The sequence below is a fragment of the Leptonotus elevatus genome, chromosome 2 (assembly GCF_054856555.1).
Source record: "Leptonotus elevatus isolate MCC_2025b chromosome 2, RoL_Lele_1.0, whole genome shotgun sequence".
NCBI classification, from domain to species: Eukaryota; Metazoa; Chordata; class Actinopteri; order Syngnathiformes; family Syngnathidae; genus Leptonotus; species Leptonotus elevatus.
The window spans coordinates 9,578,953-9,601,107 of record NC_141240.1 but is presented as its reverse complement, the minus strand read 5'-3'; the positions used below and the strand labels follow the sequence as shown (position 1 = coordinate 9,601,107).

The following is a 22,155-nucleotide window of genomic DNA, read 5'->3' as shown; positions in this document are numbered from 1 at the left end:
GTGGGAGCTACATTTTTCTTGTGGAGGGTGTTTGGTTACAAGAGGTCAGATATGATAAAGCAGACGGTGGTTGGATAATATGAAGCGGTTTTGTCAAGATACAATCCGCGGTGGTTAATTTACTATGACTGGGAACTCGCCACCTAGTTGACATGACTTTGTGATGCTAACCGGCCGCTAAGTGGTCCTAAATGTGCACATTGGTGTTATTCATAACCGCTTGTAAATGTCTACAAGCATTCACGGCAAATAGGAGACATTCACGGCAAAATAACGTTTGCGGAAGATTTGCCGGTTACGGCAAAATAACCATTGCCTAAACAATCACAAACTAACGCTACAACATAGTCTCTGTAGTAACGTTATGCCATTTTTTCTTATGGTAAAACATTATGCCACTTTTCCACATACTAAAAAAGTTCTCAAATGTGTAAAAGACATGTCTGTATTTTTCTTTTCTTCTGTTGCCGTGGCCAGTCGTTTTCATTCACAACATTAGCACATTGGCTACTGGAGCCAAAATCACAGCCCCTTCTAAAGAGAAGGGTATGGCCTAGGCGTGGCCTGGTGCAGCTATTTACGTAAAAGTGGCACACCCCTAAAACAGGCTGTTTTGAGCAGAGAGTGTTTTTTGGCTGATTTAGGGACAGCCAAAATATTAGATTCAAAGTCAATTTTGACAAATGCATGTCACAGACATGTCTTTTACACATTTGAGAACTATTTTACTATGTGGAAAAGTTGAATAATGTGAGACCTTTAAGTTAATTTAATAATGTCTGTTCCAATACGTTTGCTCACTTGAAAAGTGGGTGACTTCAAACAAAACGTGCTGTCCTGAGATGTTTAACACATCACGATGTAAATGACATGAAATAAAAGCTGGAATTCTGAACTTCTGTCTCATTCATCTTTTGATCTGAAACACAAATGTTTTCAGTATACAACAAAAGCAAAGAACTTGATATTATCATTTTGGAAGGGGCTGTATTAGTACAAAAACAGACTGTTTTGTTTATTCTTGTGATTTAGATGATTAGACTACAATTAATGACCAATTCATGCACAAAAATTTAATCAACAGGAATCACACTTTTTCCTCGCACCTCACCAACAGATGTGCAATTGATCTTATGGTGCAAAAGTAGAACATTTATTCATTAATATCAAGGTCAACTATTGTAGAAACTCAAACACGAGTGCTGCGAAACATTTCCAAGAATCATCTGTTTGTGTTCTCCTCCATCTCCATGGTCTCAGCTTTCACAGGGAGGCTGTAGACTGTGACAGCGATATCTGTGGCCTCAAAGATCTCTTCCAGCATCTCTGAAACTCTTTCCCACTTCAATCGGTCCAAGCCACAGCCAATACTGCCAGGGAGACACAAACATACCACTGTTGCCAAACTTTAACATCTTTAAAGAGAATTGTTAGACATATTGCTATTTTTTCCATTGAGGGACAAATAAAGTTTCTTATCTGCCCATGGTATTCATTGTACTTATTAAATGTAATGTACAAACCAAATTCCAATGAAGTTGGGACTGTGTTAAATATAAATAAAAACAATACAATGATTTGCAAATCATGTTCAATCATCTTACTTTTGTGCATACTTATGTACACACCAACAGCTTGTGCCTACTTATGTTAACACCAGGTTTGCACTCTTGAAAAATCCGCCCAATGACAGTTCCCAGGGTTAGGACAGAGCTGGGTAAAACAGCTTTCAAATATGCTGCTCCCTTTTCATGGAACACCTTACAAAAGGATCTAAACTTGCCTGAACTTATTATGCTATGAGAGTTCAAATCTTTTGTAAAGGACCATGAAATTAATACTATTGGACAATGTGACAATGTGTTTTTAAAATGGGCACATTTGCAGTTGAATGTATTTTATATTGATATAATGAGTAGGATCAAACCGAGGCATGGAAATTCGGGTGACTCCATTTTGTATACAGTGTGTTCTCATGTCCTCCAAGCTCTGTCTCAAGTTGTCATAGGTTGGCTTTTGGCTCGCCTTCTTCTTGGTGATCTAAAAATTGACAGAAGGAAAATAGTTTTTGTTTTGTTTTTTATCCTCAAATGTGCAAACATAATACTTCTACTTCAAGTATTTCATGGTTACCAGATAGTACACAAAACGTGTTCCCGTCTTCAGTACAGCACACTGTCCCACCAGCTTCTCTGGTTTAATTTACAAAGAAAAGGAAAAAAAGATACTATTAGATGTGGGGAAGCAAAACAAAAGCTACGAGAAAAATCACCACCCGGGCCCCACCCCAAGAGTAAGACCATTTCTTATATAAATAGAAGATCATCTTATATAAATAGAGGCTTGACTCACTCTGTCCCTTGAGCTCCTCGACCCCTCTGAACTTCTGCTTAAAAATGACTGCGATGCCTGCCCCCATGCGGCAGTCCTCACTGATGCAGTGGGCGAGCGCCTCGTCCGCGGGACATGAGAACAGATCCCCCGTGACGTGGTTTAGGCTGAATTTCTCGTTTGCCAGCTAACCAGAAGAGGGTGACATTTCATTTGAATGAATCCACCCCACCATTATCGTATAATGCTCCGAAATTACGTGATTTGAAAAATGTTTAAGTGTGTGAAAATTGTGAATATTTACCTCCGACGTGTCAGACATGCCCGGTTGCGAGGACATTGACGTTGAGACGCTTGAAACAAATTGAGGGTACGTGGATATTAGCTACTGATTTATGGTGCAGTCACACGACACAAAAGCACAACTGTTGTCCTTCTTTAGTCAAGTGACAGTGTAGAGAGATTATTTGTAAATTGTAAACAAGCAGTGTTTGTCATTTTAAAATACAATTTGATTCGTCCTCCATAGTCTCGTTTTATGTCGTTCTGTCTCGCGAGATTGTTGACCCCATTCTTTTAAAAGTAACCGTGGTTGGTTGATACAGCATTTTAGCTCAGGGGTTCCGAAAAACTGTCCAAAAACATCACCGGACGGAGGGTCATTTGGAAACGGACCGCGAAAAAAAGAAAAATAAATAGCTTTGTTTAAAATTATAATTAATATTTTATTGTCAGGTTTTTGGTATCTTATTTTGAAAAACAACCACTTCCGCTCTCGCAGCGCGTCAATTTAGCACATTTATGCATGTATTAATTTCCCAAAGACAAATTTGACTGGAACGTTTTTCTTGAAAGGACTCAAGGAGGAATGAGAAAACAATGCGACAACAGAACGGTTCCTACAGATTCATAAACGAAAGTGCGATTAAATAGGGGGAAAGGGTCCAATTTAGGTTACGGATTCATCACATATATCACACAATCGCAATGCTTAAAGTGCGTCGCCACATACTTACATAGTCAACCTATGATTTGTTAAACAACGTTAACCTTCAGACCCATATATAGTCGCAGTGGACATGACATATTCCCGTGTCTAAACCCTTTAAACGCATAATTTGGATTATGTCAACACTTCTGGTTCATTATTGAATCTTAACTAACCAAAACAATCGCAAGTTGATTTGCATGATGTTCATGTTTAAAATGTTGCATTTACGCTTGGTAAGTTTACAAAACGTTACAGCCATATTATCCACTAAATAAATGAATACAAATATTTCATGATGTTCTTATGTGGGAAAAGAGTCAAAATCAGCACCAAAAAAGAAGACATTTTGCCCAGCAGAAAAAATGCGGGTCTGAAGGGGCTACTACGAGACACACAATAACCTCCACCACCACTTCAACTCTGCCCTGAATGCATCATTCTCATATAGTGCGGGATTCATCAACATTTTAAAAACTGAGACCTTTGGGTACTGATTCGAAGGGCTACCAGTGTGACATACACACTTCTGAAATAACAAGTTTGCTCAAATTAGTTTTAATTAATAATGTTATTAATAATGATATTAATTTCTGTAAATACACTGATCATGTTAATGATTTCTCTTTTTCAATTTGGAAAAAAATAAACATCAACTGGCAACACCATTTTTTTCTTTCTAAATCTGCCAGTCAGCTACTATTGGAACAGGTCCGCATGCAACAATGGGATCCTTGGGGGCTATCAGCTGGTGCCCGCGGGCAACACTTTGGTGACCGCTGTTATCGTGGCTGACCAGAGCTTTTTTCTTGTTCCTCTTTCCTAACACCATAACTAAACTAAAGCGGAGGACATTGAGGCATAGTTAAAAAGGATTAACCATCGCTGATTCGGCATTATGGATGGATAAATATTAGTTTAACCTTTTTAGATCTGAGTACTGCTTAAACATGAAGGGCTACTACTTTGATATTTACTTCTGAAAGAATAAATCGGCTCAAATCACCTTATTAATTTCTTAATGATATTAATTTATGTAAACTGATCATGTTAATGAATGCCTCACAATAATTATGAAACAGATAAACATATGCAACATTTTATTTCTAAACAACTCTACCCGTGTTCACATTTTTAAATGATCATTTCTGCAACATTCTTCAAACTCAAATCTGCACCAAAACAAATGATTAATTCTAATTCAAGTAAGTTTTTTCCTGTATAACATCCTATCACATCGACAGATATATACACACCTATACTAGACTGAGTGTTGTACACATTTTACATTCATGCAAGCTCAGTGAGACAAAAGCAAGGTTGGCATCATGTCACACTAAAGCTTTGTGCATGTGACAGACTGAAGTCCCTTCTCCAGCCTTTAGAAGTTGTCACTGCGTCTTCGCTCATTGATCCAGTCCCCAGGGTTGACATCCATCTGCAGCATCTTCATCACCCACTTGTCCCTCCGTGCTCCATCGATGAACTCGTCCAGGGAGAGTTCGCCTAAGTGTGCGTGCGGGGGGATTATTTCTGAAATATATTCTATGTATTTTGTCCTTTGTTGAGTGGTAGCCAACACCCACAATAAACATCCAGTCTATACACAGGACATGATTAGCGGCGAGGTTTTCGATTTAAAGCCATTAAAGCTAACAACGAGCTCTTAAATCATCCATGCAGTGTTTTAAGCTGTGAGAAAATTGTGAAAACTTACCATCACCATTTTCATCAACCAGCTCAAATATCCGATCCACAACTTGGTCGGGGGTCAAAAGATTGCACTCTTCATCCAGCTCTCCATGACATGCTTTCTTCAGTCGATAAATAGACTTGGGAGTGATCGGATAGGATGTTTGGATATGTGTCAAGTTGAATACATTCCTTTACATTAAATTATTACAAATTGACATTACATTGAACTGAAATGATAGGTTACCTCCACAATTTCAAGAAGCTCTGTTTTATCAATGCACCCACTTCCATCTTTATCATACATTTTGAACGTCCATTTCAGTTTATGCTCCAATTTGCCCCTAAGGACCAAGTTCAAAGCTGCAACATACTCGAGAAAGTCAATGGTGTTGTCCTGTTTACATGAGAAACAAACGGTTAAAAAACACAATGGATGCATTCCCTAATTTGCACATCCAAAGCAGGTTGGCACACTTACTCCATTCTTGTCGAAGGCCCGAAACATGCTTTCGATGTAATCTGAAGCCTCCTTGTTATCGGCGACCCCAAAAAAACTCTTGAACTCGTGCATAAACAGTGTTCCACTTGGGCATTCTACCACAAACTTCTTGTACCATTCCTGCAGCTCTGCCACGTCTATTTCTTTGTCTGGGTCACTGTCCTCGCTTAGGTGCTGACCCATTGTGGAAAGATTTATCGCAGCACCCTGAAGACTGCAAGAATTACATTACATAATACACTTTGACCTAACTATTAGTACCTAAATGTTTTGTGAGTAAGCTAGTCAATTTAAATTACATGAAAATAACATGCCGGCTGCATTGCTGAAAGTTAGTCTCGGTTGAATCCCATCTGAATAACAGGACGAGACACAGGTTGTTATGGCTCTCATGAGCGGATTACAAATGTCCACTTGTCAAAATCAATCGGTCCACAGACGCATCATGAGAGGATTGTCATTTGCCGTTGCTTCATACCCACAATAGGCTACACATTGTCGAGTGTATATACAGTACAATATTAGCTCCTTCCCCCGTGTTCTCATTAAGTTTATTGCTGACTTGACTTTTAACTCAGATGTCACTTATCCAATCTGTAGAAGAAGTCTATTGTTAGTGCAGAGAGCTTGGGCCCTAACCAATGTAATGGAATCATTTTCTAAACCCGTCTTATAAATCCTTAAAAAAATGTGCATATGCATTTGAAATTCTCTTTGGTAATCTTGCCCAAGATGGAAGCTTTTTGATGAGTCGGATGACTCATCCAGGTTTCAGTCTCCACATTAGTTGTGACCTTTATGTGTCAGGTTATTTCACTGGAGCTTCGTATACATGTTTGTCCAGGTTTCTTACGGAATCTATAGACATTTTCTAATCTTTCTAGAATCACATGCATATAGACAATGTAACATTTGGATTAGAAAGGATGCTTGTTTGCAGCCACTTGTAAAAAAAAGAAAAAGAAAAAAAAAGTCTAACACTGTAAGAAAAGTACTGTACTATTAAGCAACTCAAATATCACAATATTACGCTGTACATGCAATACGTATACGCCATCATATGGAGTTGCAAGCTTGCCGTGGCCAATACCATCCCATCCCTCCATACCTGCTGACAACAGCGATTGTTTTACAGTAATCTTAGCTGAGAAGTGTCAAGGCCATCATGGATTTCACTCCACTGACAGTGAATCAAACCAAGTGTATTTGAATTTGTATTGTGCAAACGTTTTTAAGGTACTAATGGTTAAGTTAAATTACGTACTGTAGGCCTACATGCAAAAACATTCACCGCAGCAGTAACTTCAATATTGAAAACAAAATAGTGGGAATTAGAAAAACAGATCCATTAAGACTTTAGAAAGAATATTGTACATTGGTCTTTGCATGTCTATTTTATAATTAACTCCTTCACAGCCATTGATGGCTATAGACGTCAAAAAATCATTTGAACTGTTTCTATTAGTTAATTTTTTCCCCACTTTTGTTAACAAGAGTATGAAAACCTAGAATTTTTGTTATTGTATATTCAGAACAGATATAAAATTGTGAGTTAAATAGTGAAGTCATGCAATTAATTACGATGACAAATTTTAATCGCATGACACCCCTAATTTAAAATATATTTTTTCTTAAAAAAAAAATTTTTTAAAGAAAAGATTATTTTAAAAAATTTGGGGCATCGGGTGAATACATTTTTTAATTGTAATAATAGCATGACTTTACTAGTTAACTTACTATTAAAAAAATAAAAGATTATTAAAAATTAGGGGCGTCAGGTGATTAAATTTTTTAAAATTGTAATTAATCGCATGACTTCACTAGTTAACTCACGATTAATAACAAATTTTGTATCTGTTCTAAATGTGCACTGATTTTTTTTCTAGGTTTTCATACCTTTGTTAACAAAAGTGGAAAAAAATGTTAAAACTAATAGAAATTGTTCAAATGAATTTTTGATGTCTATAGGCGTCAATGGCAGTTAATGAGTTAACTAACGTCATATGATTATCTGAAATGAAATGTAACTGTGCATGTTAAAACTTGAATGTAAGGGCGAGGTCACACTTTCAGAATCCTACATTAAGCCTTTTGGGGCGCCTTGCCTATATATTCTTGAAACAATATGGTAAATTTAAATTATTATTTAAAGTTGCTCAATACAGGAACATTTATTTAGAATCGCTACTGCCACATGTGGCCGAAAAATGAAACTGCACACTGCCTTCTTCGCATTTACACACTGCACGCATGACATCACAATCGCAGACAGAGGGCAGGAAATTCAAACTCGAATCCAGTCTGAGATTGGAGAAGTGTCCATAGAGATCCGGAGGTCACGTGACTATTTCTCTGAACACGCACCTCTGCGGCAGGAAAGTAGCGGCGCAGCGTTAATGGACTACAACAGCGAGGACGGCAAAATCTAATGTTTAACCGTCAACTTTCTGCCCAAGAGCATTGACAGTCACTTTGATGAAAAGGACATGATATACATGCGGCAGGTGGACATGTTGGATTGCCGATGAAATGTCAGGAGTGCTTTTTTTCTCAACTTGGCGACACTGCTACGTGGAACTGCCTCCTCTCTTACTCCGGTGAGTGCTTTCAAATCTGATCATACAAAGGCCTTACAAGTTTGTACAATCCGGATTTATTTCCCCTTTATGTGTGGTCAGAATGCCATCGAAGTTAGCAGTTTCACGCAAGTCTTGCAGTGTTATTTATGTACGTCGTTAGCAAGTTAGCAACTGCTAATTAGGCTGCGGCCGCCGTCATTTATGCCGTAAAAAGTCTTCTTTATGGTGTTGGTCAGTTATTAAATTCAACTGTGTGATATCCATTAACTCATTCACTGCCATTGACGACTATAGACGTCAAAAATTCATGTAAACTATTTCTATTAGTTAAAAAAAAAAAATTCAATTCATTAAATTTTTTATGAAAACCTAGAAAAAATGTTTTTACATTTATAACAGATATAAAATGTGTGATTAATTGTGAGTCAACTTTTGCAGTAATGCGATTAATTAGTTAAAAATTTTAATCGTCTGACGCCCCTTATTCTTAATTTAAAAAAAATAATAATTAGGGGCGTCAGGCGATTCATTTTTTTATTGTAATTAATCACAAATGTTATATCTGTGCTAACTTTACAATCATTTTTTCCCTAGGTTTTCATACTCTTGGTAGCAAAAGTGGAAACAATTTTAAACTAATAGAAATAGTTCAAATGGTTTTTTTATGTCTATAGTCGTCAATGGCAGTGATTGAATTAAACTGTAGCAGCACAAATGAACGAAACAGATTATTTCCCCCACATTTTCCGTGTGGTAACAGTTAGCATCTGCTGATTTAGCCACCATGTACAAAGTGCAACATTTGGCTACGCATCTGTTCCTCTTTTGATAGCCTGGAGCATGCTCGATCCTTTTTTTCCCTCTTCTCGTTGTGGCAGCTGGTCCACAACAGCAGTCAATTATTGTTAAAGTGTAGCGTTTGCCGGTTTCTATGCTGCTAACGTCCATTTTGGGACGCGTGACGTCAACGTTCGGATCTTTAATATGAACAGCTAATGTGTTAATCTGCTAAATAGAAGTTGAGTCATAAATGGTCAAATAAAAAAAAAGCTATTGTAAAGATATTTTTGCGCAAATTCCTCCACAGTGCCTCATCTTTGTATTGTAGTATTTAAACCTTTAGGAAAATATTACTTCTGTGGAGTTACTTTTTATTGCATGTTATGCTTTTTTGCAGTATAAAATTATGCTGAATATTTATTCAACATTTGACATTTTATGAGCTTTATATCTTGGTTAACCCATATATGACCTGACATGTAAAAAAATAAAAAGTGCCAAAGCATGCCAGCATCAGTGAACTTCAGTTGGTCCGACAGTCAAGTAATGGCCACGGGCCACTGATAGTGTGGAACCCTGCACTTGTTTCATACCCTTATATAAGCCAATTTTGTAATTGTAAACATGAAGATGAAATTGCTTCCTTGCTCAAAAGCTAATTGTTCTGAATAGATGGTGTATAAACTGCATTAATTCCAGGACAGGTTATATTCCTTTTTCATGAATACACTGAAAGAAGCATTCATTTTCCATCTGTTTTTACTCTGTGCCATGGACACACATGAAATGTGCATAAAACTGATTTACAGGCATGTACAGTACCGTAAAAATCTTGAGTTATCAAAAACGAGACATGTGTACTCCTATGGTATTAGAGGGAAGAACTGTAAAGTACTGTTAAGAAATTGTTATGCTGAAATGACTTAGTAAAAATTAAAAAAATTGAATTGTCACTATCCATCAAGGAACTAGTGCTAATAAGTGCAATGTTAAAATATATATATATTTTTTAAATGTGTTAGGGTTTTTTTCCCCATAGAAAAGGTTTGTAAGGGGAGCCAGATGTTCTTGTTCATCAGGGGGACATTCTTCATGTCAAAACAATGATTAGGCTAAAACAACTCAAGCTACCAAAGTATTTTTTGGAAATTCATGCCAGTGATGATGTTGTTACAACAACTCATGAGGTGTACATGATAAAGGTCTGATATTAACATGGTTGGTGGGAGCGTAGAAAAACAGTCAACGGTGAAAAAAAGCTCCACGATCTCCTCCTTTGTCTATAAGAATAGTCACTCCCCATTCTGCAGCCTACAGTTCCACAGTGATACAGTATACCCTTGGTGTGGTATCATACAGTGTCAAGAGTCAGTCAGGTCAACTGGCTCATTTATTCACTTTCCCCAGGCTTGATTTCAGTCTTTGTGACGTTTGAATTGTCTGCATCGCCCCCTGTTGACAAGTTGGGTGAATTACCAGAAGAGGAGAGAACCAGTTTGACACTCGGCAGGCAGTCTCCGTCATTGCTGCTGCTGTCCCCAGTGTTGTGCTTCGTGAGTGTATTCTCCCTCAGTGGTCGCTCTGACGGCTGAATGGTGATGTCACAGTGGACCTTCTCATCAACAGTCCCCTTTTCACATGGTTCTGTCGGTGGGCTACTGGGCTCTGAGGAGGAAGACAAGGTAAAAAAAAAAAAATGCTGTAAAACATTTTGATTGTAAAGTGCATTGTCACGAATTTTTGCTGAGGTCAATTACAGTGGACTGCCCTAAATCGAATGCCTGGGACAATTTTGAATTTAGCAAAAATGTTTTTGAAAAAATGTCATGCCAAAACATTGTCGTTAAAAAACCACAATAAATATGAATTTCTTCAACAGTACTACATACAAGTGCATCTTCTCAACTTCCTTCCAGTAATATTGACAATGCCACTAGGTGACAGTGTCGCTCCAGGTGCACATGCAATAAATGTTATAGAACTGCAATTTAAGTTATTTAAATACGACGGCGTATTAGGGCCACGTATAAATATATTTTTTTAGAGGGCGGGGGCAATATTCAGAGAAAAAACTCGCAAATTTGCTACTTTATAAAGTCGCAAATTTGCCATTTTATAAAGTCGCAAATTTACGAGTTTTTATAGTGGCAGATTTGCGAGACAAAAAAACTGCAGCGTAGCTATAGTCTAATGGTGAGGATTCGTTGGTGGTTAATGGGACACTGTTTATAAAATAAAAAGGCAGGTTGGAGACGGATTCATTCTTAAATTTAAACTTTACTCATCATTCACTGCAGCTAGAGCGACAACACTTCCTGATTCCCTATCAGCTGACTAACACTAACCAATCAGATGCTAGCATACTTTAGGTAAATGCTAGCGAATGACGGAGAGCAGCGGATTCGACACATCAACTTAGATACTTGTACAAAAAAAAAAAAAGTATGAACGTGTAAATAATAATTCTGGTAACATAAATGTACAAGTAAATATACATATTAACAAATTAACTTAAATGCTTGATCGTCCGGGTGTGGACCTTCGCAAAGTGAGGTGTCTTTGTCGCTGGCCAGTGGCCGTACACAACGGTTCAAAGAGCGAATGCTTAACATGATATGGTTAATCTTGGCTAAAGCAATTTAGGCTACTATCTCCTTATTTGGAAACCCAACCGAAAAGTGTTGGCACAAACAGTCGAGTAGTGCGCCACGTGTATTTCTCGTAAGTTTTTTTCTCGCAAATCTGCCACTATATAAAGAGGAAAATTTGCTACTTTATAAAGTGGCAAATTTTGCCACTTTATAAAATGGCAAATTTGCGAGGGAATATTGCCCCCGCCCTCTAATTTTTATTTATTTATTTGTGGCCCTAATACGCCGTCGGATTTAAACAAGCTTCAAACAACATTAACTTTTAGGTTTGATTTTAAAAAAAAAAGACAAAAAGCATTATTCAACGATTAGCAAGCTTTCCACAGTTGACTTCCCTGTACGCTTCAAGTCTGTCAGGCATCAAAGGGTGAGTACTTCGATTGAGTGAATTTTAAAATGCTTGTACAGCTAATAAAGGTTTTAGAATTGCTAGTTTCAGCTCGGTTGAGATTTCCTTTATTTTCTATGGGAGTGGGGGGGGGGGGGTTGTTTTGGAATTAATGCTGTCAAAGTTAAAGCGTAAATTTGTTGATTAATCACAAAAAATTACCGCATTAATCATGTATTAACGCAGATTAATCACACTATTAATTTTGAGTATTAAAGTAAAGCATTCAATAATTGTTTGCAAATGCCATTCAGAATATTTGTTCTGGTCAAAAATACTTGGGTCATTTTTTCCCCTCATTTCAAATAATGCAAGTACTTAACTGATTAGGAAAAAGACGGGGATGAGAGTGTGAAGTGGATCAAAAAAAAATGTGGAAGACATCCTCATAACATTAAATGTAGAACGAATTAACACATAACAGGCGCTTTTCAAATTTGGTGGGCAATTTTTTTTTGATAAAAAGCCTTTTTGATTCAGTGATTAATCATGATTAATCAAAATTCTAAAATGTGATTAATCTGATTAAAATTTTGAATCGATTGACAGCTCTAGCCTCTATGAATACAAACAAATTGGAGGATACCTGGCATTCCAAAACAGATTGTGATTGACTGTAGAGCCTCAACTCGAATTAAAAACTCTGAATGATTCGCAGTAGGCAGAGTTCATGTACACCTACCTGGATCGTCTATAATCGAGTGTGTTCGACAAGATGGTTGACTTTTGTATTGTCCATCGCAAGAGTCTTCTGAAGAATCACCCCCCACTGATGATTTCTGTGTGCCTGTACACGAGGATTCCTTGTTTTCATTTGCTATGTCGTACTCCTCCTGCTTTTCGTTGACCTTTAGCCTCTTGCTGTTGTGCTTCTCAGCATCAGAATCCTCCTCTTCCTCCTCCTCATCAGTGTGTTTATTCTTTGTCCGGCTCAGCGGGATTTCAGCTCCCAAGAGTGAAGAGTCAGTGCTGTAAAAATAGAAATGTGCAATTGTGCGTGAATCAAATCTAATTCTTAATGTATGATAAGCAAATTGTTTCTACACTGGAGGTGAAAAAAATATACTTTTGATTGTGATATGTCGCATGTGGTGTATATCGCAAGGAATTTCTCCAAACAACACTGCAATGCACTTCAAACCCAGCAGCACCCCCAGAGACAAAAATTGGTCTTCACGGGGACAAAATCTCTCCACGCAAACTCTAATGTTGTTATAGAGCGCAGTGACCGCTGCATTGGAAAGACTAAGCAAAAAACATCTAGACCAGTTTTCTCATCACGGGTACAGGCGAGCACATTGCAGGGGTACGAAGAAACATTTTGTATTTTATTTCCAAAATGATTAGTAAACATTCTCAGTCGTTTCATAAACCTGTCAATAAAAGGGTGTGTGTGCGATATAACTTGCTTCCCTGGAGAATCAAGTGTTGAGTTCCTGATAATTAAAGCTTAAATTCTTGTTTAGAGTTAAAAAGAAGGCAACCCCTAAGAATTACAGTTGGACCAAAAAAAAAAGTATTTAGCCAGCCACAGATTGTGCCAGTTCTCCCACTTAAAATGATGACAGAGGTCTGTATTTTTCCATCATAGGTAATGGGTAATATGTATTTTTAAAGAATTAATTTGTAAATTATTTGCAACCGTAGCCTTGCATCTCTGCTTTTTGCAGATGATGTGGTGCTGTTTGGCTTCGTCAAGCTGTGATCTTCAGCTCTCACTGGAGCGATTCGCAGACAAGTGTGAAGCGGTTGGGATGAAGATCAGCACCTCCAAATCTGAGACCATGGTTCTCAGTTGGAAAAGGGGGGCGTGCCCTCTCCGGGTCGGGGATGAGACCATGTGAGTGGAGGAGTTTAAGGATCTTGGGGTCTTTTTTAACGAGTTAGGGCAGGATGGAGCGGGAGATCGACAGGCGGATCGGTGCAGCGTCTGCAGTGATGCGGACTCTGTATCGGCCTGTCGTGGTAAGCTGAGCCGAAAGGTGAAGCTCTCGATTTACCGGTCGACCTACGTTCCTACCCTCACCTATAGTCACGAGCTGTGGGTCGTGACCAAAAGAACCAGAAGATCCCGGATACAAGCGGCCGAAATAACATTCCTCCGCAGGGTGTCCAGGCTCTCCCTTAGAGATAATGTGAGAAGCTCGGTCATCTGGAAGGGACTCAGGGAGTCTACTCCTTCGCGTTGAGAGGAGCCAGCTGAGGTGGCTCGGGCATCTGATTCGGATGCCTCCTGGACGCCTCACTGGAGGGGTGTTCCGGGCAAGTCCCATCGGCCGGAGGCCCCGGGGACAACCCAGGACACGCTGGAGAGACTATGTCTCTCGGCTGGCCTGGGAACACCTTAGGATCCTGCCGGTGGAGCTGGTTGAAGTGGCTGGGGAGAGGGAAGTCTGCGCTACTAAAGCTGCTGCCCCCGCGACCCGACGGTAGAAGATGGATGGATAATTTGTAAATTATGGTGGGGGAAAAAAGCATTTGGTCAATAACAAACAAGATACAAATAATAACAAGCAAAATGATCATGAGAACGGTGAGTAAAAATCCCAGAACTACACGGGGCGTGTGTGTGTGTGTTGGGGGGGGGGGGGGGTGGGTCCTGGTGAATGACCTCCATAGAGCTGGAACCAAAGTAACAAAGGTTACCATCAGTAACACACTACGTCAATAAGGAATCAAATCCTGCCAAACCTGTCTAAAATTTGCAAGAGAGCAAATTGATGATTCAGAAGAGGATTTGTAGAACGTCATGTCATGTGGTCAGATGAAACCAAAATAGAACTTTTTAGTACAAACAACGTGTGTTTGGAGGAAGAATCAGTGAGAGCATTGAAGATGAAAAGGGCTGGTTCTTCCAGTATAACATTGATCTCGATTCTTAAACGTATCGCCCGGGCTACGAAAGAGTGAAGCATTTTAAAGTCCTGGAGTGGCCTTGCCAGTCTCCAGACCTCAACTCCACAGAAAATTGGTGGTGGCAAGGTGAAAGTCTGTGTTGCCTGGAGAGAGGCCCAAAATATCACTGCTCTAAAGGAGATCTGCGTGGAGGAATGGGCCAAAAATACCAGCTACAGCGTGTGCAAATTTTGTGAAGATCTACAGTAAATGTTTGGCCTTTGTCATTGCCAATAAAAGGTACAAAGTATTGAGTTGAACGTTTGCTGTTGACCAAATACTTATCTCCCACCAATGTAAATACATCATTTAATTACAAATCTAGAATTAGCATTAATAGTGATCTGTGAAGTGCAAATGTCTTGATTTTAGTGGTGTTAGCACTGTCATAGCCATGAAGGCAATTGTACAGTATAAAAAAATGCTAAATGCAGTATGACGTTATCACTAAAAACGAACAAATTATATCATGAATATATGGAACCAGTACTGGTTCTGAAAGGGCCAACTCAACTTGGCTCATGGTGGCCCAACAGTGCTACCACCCATAAACGTCAGACCCTGTACCCTACCTGACGCAGTGTTCTGCCTTCTCTTCTGCAGTGGGCTCCAGCTCCTTGCTGACTGCACACTCAGGCAGGCCATTGGTGGAAAGTGAAGCCGACAGTGACAGCTTTGGCCTGTTCAACTGTATTGGCATACCTGGTCCGTTTACATTTCGACTGTAAAAGAATAGCATGTCCATTTCTTGCACATGGAGGCCCAAAAAGATGTATCCTAAAAGTAACCAACTGTGCCACTTGATGGCATGTCCAAGCTATAGAACTTTTAATAGTGGTTTGCACCTGTCTGAGTGTACAGAAGATGTGGCAGGAAACATCACTCCATTCATTCTGTTTGAACAGGATGCCCCATTTTTCCTATTTAAAAACAGAAAAGCACAAAACTGACAGCTAAAAAGCAAATGCTCATCACAAATGTAAAGCATGGCAGCTTTTGTACTTACTCAGATGTAGGGTACGCACAGCTGACCACCATTACATTCTGTAAGACATATATATAGGAATATAAATATTGAATACATAATTAACATCACTCATTACCAAAACTAAATCTGTAGTAAACTGCTAACCTTTTCTATACCCCTGAGAAACTTTTCTGTTCCTGTATAGTTTCGCTTGGGGTCAGTGAGCAGCTCGCACAGACGCTGAATGGTGAATGGGATTCTGGGAATGTTACCAAGAGATATGTTTAGAAGAAGTCACGGGCAACCGCCAGCATCAACACTGAACTTGAAGCACTGCCAAAGCTGGCAAAGACATACCAGCCTAAATACACAGGACTCGTCTCAGCCTGCCACAAACTTTAATGATCTTATTAACCTTGATTCAAGTCTGGTTAGGCTGCGGCATGGGTGGTGGATTTTTCTTTTCTTGTCACTTTAATTGCTTCCAGTTCTACAGACTACAGTAATCACTCATTTAAATGTCATGTTGTAACAATATATCCCTTAGCCACAGCTAGGACAGTTATATTTGGGAGTGTGCCATGCAGTAAAGATCAATTCAACAAGCACTCTCATTAGTTGGAAAGCTCACATATACCGTACATCATGACAATGATTAGTTGACATTGAGAATGTTTGAATTGTATTTTTTTATTACATGATGCATGTGCATCACTCTTACAGTTTAATTTGAACTATATGTAGGGTTAGTTGTTAAAACTAAAGCTAAACTGAACGAGGGAGAAACAGCATTTTTTACTCACCCGTTATAGCTGTCGACTATTTGTAATATCCTCTGCTTCATCTCCTCGAAAGGAACGTGTTCTACATTGGGATTGTGCGTGCCTCTCTGCTCAGGTGTCGTCGAGTGAAAATCATCTATGACATTCTCCAACTTAAACATGAAGTACGATTTGAATTGTGACCACGGGATCCTAGGAGAGATCAAATATTTGGTCACATCAAGTCTGCAAAAGAATTATCACAAACAATTGTAATACCACCCAGACTTGAATGACAATAGCATGTAGGCTATGTAATCATGTACAAATTTGAAGAAACTTACATTGCTTCTCCTGTCTTGGCAACATGGCACAGGAATTGCTCCAATACTGGACTTGTATCCCTTTTCACTTTCTTTTCAAAGTCTGTTAATGACGACATTGATAAGTTTTTTTTTAATGATTTTGATCAGATTTAAAACACACAAGAAAATAGCTGGGCATTTTCGAAGACGACTCAATAAAATATTAGCTACAGACAAAGGAGTGGCACACTTGGAAACAAAACAAAACAAAGCAAGTACGTGCTGTAAACGCCATAACATAAAATCCTATTACGCCAACTACAAAAAAAAATAGCGGTTCATTTGAAAGCTGTTGTGTAGCAACACGTTTATTACAATATTGCGTTACTGTCTAACATTTACATTATTACTAGATAGCGATCCCCCTATGAATTAAGTAGTGATGGAAATTGCAAATCTTGCAAACTTGCTAGGTTGCGTGCTAAGTTGCGATCACGTAGTTAGCAACCATTAGCGGTACAACCCGGTGCAAAAAATGTCAAAAGCTCTCACGAATGCGGCATCATTCATTTTAGTAACTGTAAAGTTTGCCTTGAAACGCTTCCAATAACCCTTCGATGTCCATCGCTGCCTCCGGTAACCGAAGGAAATACTGTACTCGCTAGTTAGCAATAACAGGCAGCAACATAACAAAGCTGGTCCGGGTGAAGACTGCGCATGTCTACGCTGACGTCATACATTTACGGAAGGAATGTTTCGTCAGGAAGTGCTGTTTAAATACTTTTTAACCGAACTGCTACAACGGTAAATACAACGTATTGTTTTCCGTGGACGTCAGGCGTCGAAACCTCAGGTTTGCATGTCCATACAGCAAACGTCATTGTTTTGTTGTTGACGTTGAGGGCGCGATGAGTCATCAGCTGATCATCAGGTTAACTTTCACCTAGCAAACGTGCACATGTAACACAGAAGCTGCGGTGGAAACAGCGTCTCAATACGACTGCCTGTTTTTTTTTTTTTTGACAAAGCCATTAGAGATCTTCGGCGAAAATCATCAATGGCAGTTCCGTTGGCTGCCACGTTAAATTTGAGTTCTCCATCAAGCCCGGTGGCTCTTCTGGAGCCCAGCATTCACATCCGAGGACGAGACGCAGATTTGGGAAACTTCTTTCAAGATAAAGAAAATGACATTCTGCCCTTACATTCTGCCTGGATCTTCTGGCTTGATAAGTAAGTCCCCGCTTTCCATTTGAAATATTAAAGAGGACAAATAAAAAGGATGACGCATGTAGCAAGTATTATGATTAATAGTCGTTGATATTGTTCAACTAAATTGTTTTCAAAAAACAAAAGTTGCTATTGTAGTTTTAATGACCCATTTTCTCTTTGACCTACATTGAAAAGACACCTGCTTGCGAGGATCCTAGAATTTAAAGAAAAGAAAAGAAAAAGTTACATTTACTGAAACTAATTTCACAAAAGGTCAAATTCATTTCTCACTTTACATGTTAGTTTAGGAAGTTTTATTGCGACAACCCTGTTGCTTTCCAGAATTGCCTTTAAAAACACGTGCCTCATCGTCCTCACTTGGCCCCACTTAGACATCTACTTGTCATTTCAGATCAAATTTCATGTTGAATCACGAAGAGTTACACAAGCTTCACCCACCACCTCATGTGCATGTTAGAGGGGTGCTGTGTTCTAATGAGGTCAGAGTTGTTTACTTGCTGATTTGTCATGTGATTCCCACCTCCATGCTGTCTGTTTGATCGGCAGCACACAAATATGTGACACACGCTGGGCAGAACATGTCAAGTGGATGACTTCTTTTTTTTAAATGCCATTTATTTAAATAAGTATCCCCTTTATCAGATCTCTGCCAGGAGCTACAGCAGCCGAATGTGAGTCCAACCTGAAGAAAATCTACACTGTAGAGACCGTCCAGGTAAGATTTCCAATCTTTTATAGTGTTGTTACAATACAATACAATATCACACGGTGTTGGTTACATAATTGCACAGTAACAATACTGGAATTTACTCATTTAAACTCAAATTAAACTTTTTTATTTTATTGTTATTCAACCTTTATTTAACCAGGTAAAATGTTTGAGAACTAGTTCTCATTTATAACCATGACCTGGAGAAACTATTCTGTTGTCCTTCATTTAAGATATTCAGGTTTATTAATCATAGGTTACTTAAACTAATTGCCAACAATATGTTGCATCTCGTTTATCCCATGTACATAAAAAAAAACTACCAACTAGGGACTAATTCAACATTATGTCGCACAAAAGTCAAATGGACTGTTGTTGAATTCCTTATAGCCGTGCTAGTTAAAGGGCAATAAAATTCTCTGGTTGGGATTTCCATACAGTAAAATAAAATGAAAACGTCAACAAGCTGGTGCTGTCCGGGAAACCGTAATAAAATGTTTGTTTCCTCTAGAACTTTTGGAGAGTTTATAACAACATACCCAATGTCGCCAACTTGCCACTGAGGTGCAGCTATCACTTGATGAGAGGTGAAAGGAAACCACTTTGGTGAGTTATATTAAAGATAAATATGTGGTGCGAATACTTACGTATAGTTTTGAACAAAATAAGGTGTAACTGGTGTAATGTAATATAATGTCTGCTTGCTTCCAAACAGGGAGGAAGAAAGTAATGCCAAAGGTGGCGTTTGGAGGTTGAAAGTACCAAAAGAGTGCACAGTGAGTGTTGTGATTACGGTTTATGAAATATCTCAGATTTTCACTATCATGTAATGAGCTCATTAAAATTGTCCTTGTCTCTACAGCCAGATGTATGGAAGGAATTGCTACTGGCCACCATTGGGGAACAGTTCAGTGATTATTGTGCCGCAGGTAAGCAATCGTTTCAGCAACTCTCTTGCAAGGCAAGTAATCTATAGTCAATATTTGACCAATTGCCTGTGGCTCACTTCAAACACAGAAGATGAAGTGGTTGGTGTCAGCGTCAGCGTAAGAGACAGAGAAGATGTTGTTCAGGTGTGGAATGGAAACGCTTCCTGCGCTGATGAGTCTAAAGTTTTAGAGAGGATCCATGAGCTCCTTCCACAGACGCCTTTTAAAGCTGTGTTTTACAAACGTGAGTATTTCCTCACAATGCGTCTTTCTGCAATTATGTCATGGATTGGGAAGCTTCAAAATGTAAGTCATACTCATATTTGCTTTGATTACAGCTCATAAGGAGCATCACGCTTTCGAAGGAGGTCGATCACGGTATTAGCACATTTTGCACTTTAAAGCACATCTTGGATTGTGATATTTTGGCTCATTTTGAAGCAGTTGAGTTGAAGTGCATAAGTTTAACCTTATCATCACCAACGCAAAATGTAGCCATTATATTATGGCAAGGAAATCCTTCATCCTTTCAGAACTACAGTTATTCTTATACTGTATCTGAAACTGTTTTGCTTGTGTTTATTATTACTAACTTGTGTTTTTATTATTCACACTTTTGCAAAGATGTAGTAGGTTATGTACAGTCGGGTGACTCATCTTTTAATAGTATTAATTTCAATTTCTGGAACACAAACAAAACTAGGTCTTTAACGGAGTACACATTTAAAATCACACACATTTTCACACTTTTGTACATAACAGCAAAAAATAAAAAATAAAGTTCCCTAGTCTAGCTTTTCCCAACCTTTAATGAGCCGAGACTCCCAATTTAGGTAAGAAACATCCCACCAAACAGAACTAGAGAAACACTGATGAGCACAAATTGACTTACTGTGTGTGAAATGTTGGTCTGTTTAATTGAACACACAGCTGATAAACTTGCAGGAAGCCATGACACCAGGCATGATGCCAGGGGAATACACAGGCATTATTGTAGCTTCTGCCATTTAATGGAAGGACATTTCATTGTTCTGCTTTTTCGCTATACATTGCTGGCATAGCTAGATGGACAACAATGAAGTTGTATTGAATACATAATTTTTTTTGGGACAAATTAAGTGAAATTGGATAGTTTCCAACGGCACCCCGGATGATCTCGCATGGTACACTTAGGGTGTCATGGTACTCTGGTTGGGAATCACTGCCCTAGACTAAAGCTATTTGATATACATTATGTCTTACATTTTTACTTTACTACAGAAAATTGCACATCCTTCAACTTGTCATTTGGTTAAAAAAAAAGTGCATTAAAAATATTACATGTTCTTTTTGCAATCACTTCAATGAAGAAAACTCAATTAAGTTGTTGCTAAATAATTTATGCAATCATGTCTACTTGCTACTTAAGATAGCATACAAAATAAAATGTGAAATAAACAAAACCATAAAAGTAAATTACTGTTGTAATAATGTTGATTAGTCTTTTTTTTTAATTATTAGTGTGTTCCTTCAGTTAAAGTTGATAAGACAAAACACACATCGAAGGGCACTGCAGTTTTTGTTTTCATTTTCAGTTTGTTGTTTGTTTCTTGCATTTATTTGCATAGCCTCTGCAGTTACTGTAATTCATTGTTTTCAATGTGTCAAGAAGACATGCGTTTAAAGCAAAGGTGAACCCACTCTTGGAATCGATTGATTTCTTCTCCTGCCACCTGAAATGTAGTGGGCTTTTTATGATGACTGAACATCTTACATGTTTAATTTCAGAATGATGTTTGAATGTTAGCCATCATACTCTGGATACCATCCATCCATTCGTTTGTCATGGTTCAATCATGGCTGACTTGGTGAGAGACGGGGTACGCCCCAGACTGGTCACCTGTCAATTAGAGGCAACACGCTGACATTCACGTTCACACTTAGAACAGCATGGATTTATCTCTGCAAGGACTATTTGGACTAAGTTCAGCACAAAGATGGAGTCATAAATCTTGAAGAAAGCCAACTACCACTATCTCAACTAAATCCCAGGTTTAATATTAATTTTTTTGATGGTTTCTCTTGGGTTTTCTATTCAATAAAATATATATTTTTAAGGATCAGACCTGTGAGAAACTTGGTCAAAATTATCACAACCTTATGTTTGAATGGAATTACTTAAAAAAAGTAATTCCATCAAAAGAACATCAAATGTGTTACTGGAAAACTGCACGTATGCAGTTGACCTTTCACTTTAAGATTTCTGACCTTTGTATCTGTTGATCTTGGACGGTGCCTTGTGTTTGCTAGCAAACAAGAATGTTAGCATCTTATATACTGCGCATGTGTGTTTGTTTTACTTTGTTTGAAAATAAACTTGATCAAACTTATACATACACTTGAAATCATTTGTGTTTTCGTCAACAGAATTTATTGACTAAATAATTGATGACTGCCAAGACACTACAG

At 38.5% G+C, this 22,155-nt stretch overlaps 4 protein-coding genes across 6 annotated transcripts; 1 reads left to right on the top strand and 3 right to left on the bottom strand.

The window, feature by feature from the left end:
* Positions 1–1,131: 1,131 nt before the first annotated feature.
* oard1 (O-acyl-ADP-ribose deacylase 1) lies at positions 1,132–2,866 on the bottom strand. Its single transcript, XM_086069146.1, has 5 exons — positions 2,636–2,866; positions 2,353–2,518; positions 2,134–2,192; positions 1,928–2,040; positions 1,132–1,370 (listed from the first exon to the last, which is right to left on the bottom strand). The coding sequence occupies exons 1-5, from the start codon at positions 2,669–2,671 to the stop codon at positions 1,223–1,225; spliced, it is 522 nt and encodes a 173-aa protein (XP_085925272.1). The 5' UTR covers positions 2,672–2,866; the 3' UTR covers positions 1,132–1,222.
* Positions 2,867–4,404: 1,538 nt separating this feature from the next.
* Positions 4,405–5,895, bottom strand: guca1b (guanylate cyclase activator 1B). Its single transcript, XM_086069626.1, has 4 exons — positions 5,493–5,895; positions 5,259–5,408; positions 5,037–5,151; positions 4,405–4,825 (listed from the first exon to the last, which is right to left on the bottom strand). Exons 1-4 carry the CDS (start codon positions 5,694–5,696, stop codon positions 4,701–4,703), a joined length of 594 nt encoding a protein of 197 aa, XP_085925752.1. The 5' UTR covers positions 5,697–5,895; the 3' UTR covers positions 4,405–4,700.
* Positions 5,896–9,613: 3,718 nt separating this feature from the next.
* LOC147178357 (serine/threonine-protein phosphatase 4 regulatory subunit 2-A-like) lies at positions 9,614–17,735 on the bottom strand. Of its 2 annotated transcripts, none has more exons than XM_086068895.1 (9): positions 17,431–17,735; positions 16,879–16,960; positions 16,577–16,780; positions 15,939–16,032; positions 15,813–15,850; positions 15,652–15,726; positions 15,379–15,528; positions 12,594–12,880; positions 9,614–10,537 (listed from the first exon to the last, which is right to left on the bottom strand). In XM_086068895.1, the coding sequence occupies exons 1-9, from the start codon at positions 17,462–17,464 to the stop codon at positions 10,263–10,265; spliced, it is 1,239 nt and encodes a 412-aa protein (XP_085925021.1). In that variant the 5' UTR covers positions 17,465–17,735; the 3' UTR covers positions 9,614–10,262. The 2 variants fall into 2 exon arrangements, with proteins under 2 accessions (XP_085925021.1, XP_085925022.1); XM_086068896.1 differs by having other exon boundaries at positions 16,577–16,747; positions 17,431–17,722.
* LOC147178356 (eukaryotic translation initiation factor 4E type 3-like) lies at positions 17,563–22,076 on the top strand. Of its 2 annotated transcripts, XM_086068898.1 has the most exons (8): positions 17,563–17,770; positions 17,868–18,069; positions 18,712–18,784; positions 19,290–19,384; positions 19,494–19,554; positions 19,641–19,707; positions 19,796–19,951; positions 20,046–22,076. In XM_086068898.1, exons 2-8 carry the CDS (start codon positions 17,897–17,899, stop codon positions 20,090–20,092), a joined length of 672 nt encoding a protein of 223 aa, XP_085925024.1. In that variant the 5' UTR covers positions 17,563–17,770; positions 17,868–17,896; the 3' UTR covers positions 20,093–22,076. The 2 variants fall into 2 exon arrangements, with proteins under 2 accessions (XP_085925024.1, XP_085925023.1); XM_086068897.1 differs by having other exon boundaries at positions 17,565–18,069.
* The last annotated feature ends 79 nt before the right edge of the window (positions 22,077–22,155 follow it).

Bases quoted from the DNA above. Each gene is read 5' to 3' on its own strand.
- oard1 (XM_086069146.1), bottom strand. From the start codon at position 2,671: ATGTCCTCGCAACCGGGCATGTCTGACACGTCGGAG. The intron at 2,041-2,133 runs GTAACCATGAAA...GTCAATTTTTAG, and splicing joins CACGTTTTGTGTACTATCTG to ATCACCAAGAAGAAGGCGAG. The intron at 1,371-1,927 runs GTTTGATCCTAC...TCTCCCTGGCAG, and splicing joins ACCCGAATTTCCATGCCTCG to TATTGGCTGTGGCTTGGACC.
- LOC147178357 (XM_086068895.1), bottom strand. From the start codon at position 17,464: ATGGACATCGAAGGGTTATTGGAAGCGTTTCAAG. The intron at 15,851-15,938 runs GTTAGCAGTTTA...TATGTCTTACAG, and splicing joins TTCTCAGGGGTATAGAAAAG to AATGTAATGGTGGTCAGCTG. The intron at 15,727-15,812 runs GTAAGTACAAAA...GTTTTTAAATAG, and splicing joins TGTGCGTACCCTACATCTGA to GAAAAATGGGGCATCCTGTT.
- LOC147178356 (XM_086068898.1), top strand. From the start codon at position 17,897: ATGGCAGTTCCGTTGGCTGCCACGTTAAATTTGAGTTCTCCATCAAGC. The intron at 19,555-19,640 runs GTGAGTGTTGTG...TTGTCTCTACAG, and splicing joins AAGTACCAAAAGAGTGCACA to CCAGATGTATGGAAGGAATT. The intron at 19,952-20,045 runs GTGAGTATTTCC...CTTTGATTACAG, and splicing joins TAAAGCTGTGTTTTACAAAC to CTCATAAGGAGCATCACGCT.
- guca1b (XM_086069626.1), bottom strand. From the start codon at position 5,696: ATGGGTCAGCACCTAAGCGAGGACAGTGACCCAGACAAAGAAATAGAC. The intron at 5,409-5,492 runs GTAAGTGTGCCA...TCATGTAAACAG, and splicing joins GGGCCTTCGACAAGAATGGA to GACAACACCATTGACTTTCT. The intron at 5,152-5,258 runs GTAACCTATCAT...ATCACTCCCAAG, and splicing joins AGCTTCTTGAAATTGTGGAG to TCTATTTATCGACTGAAGAA.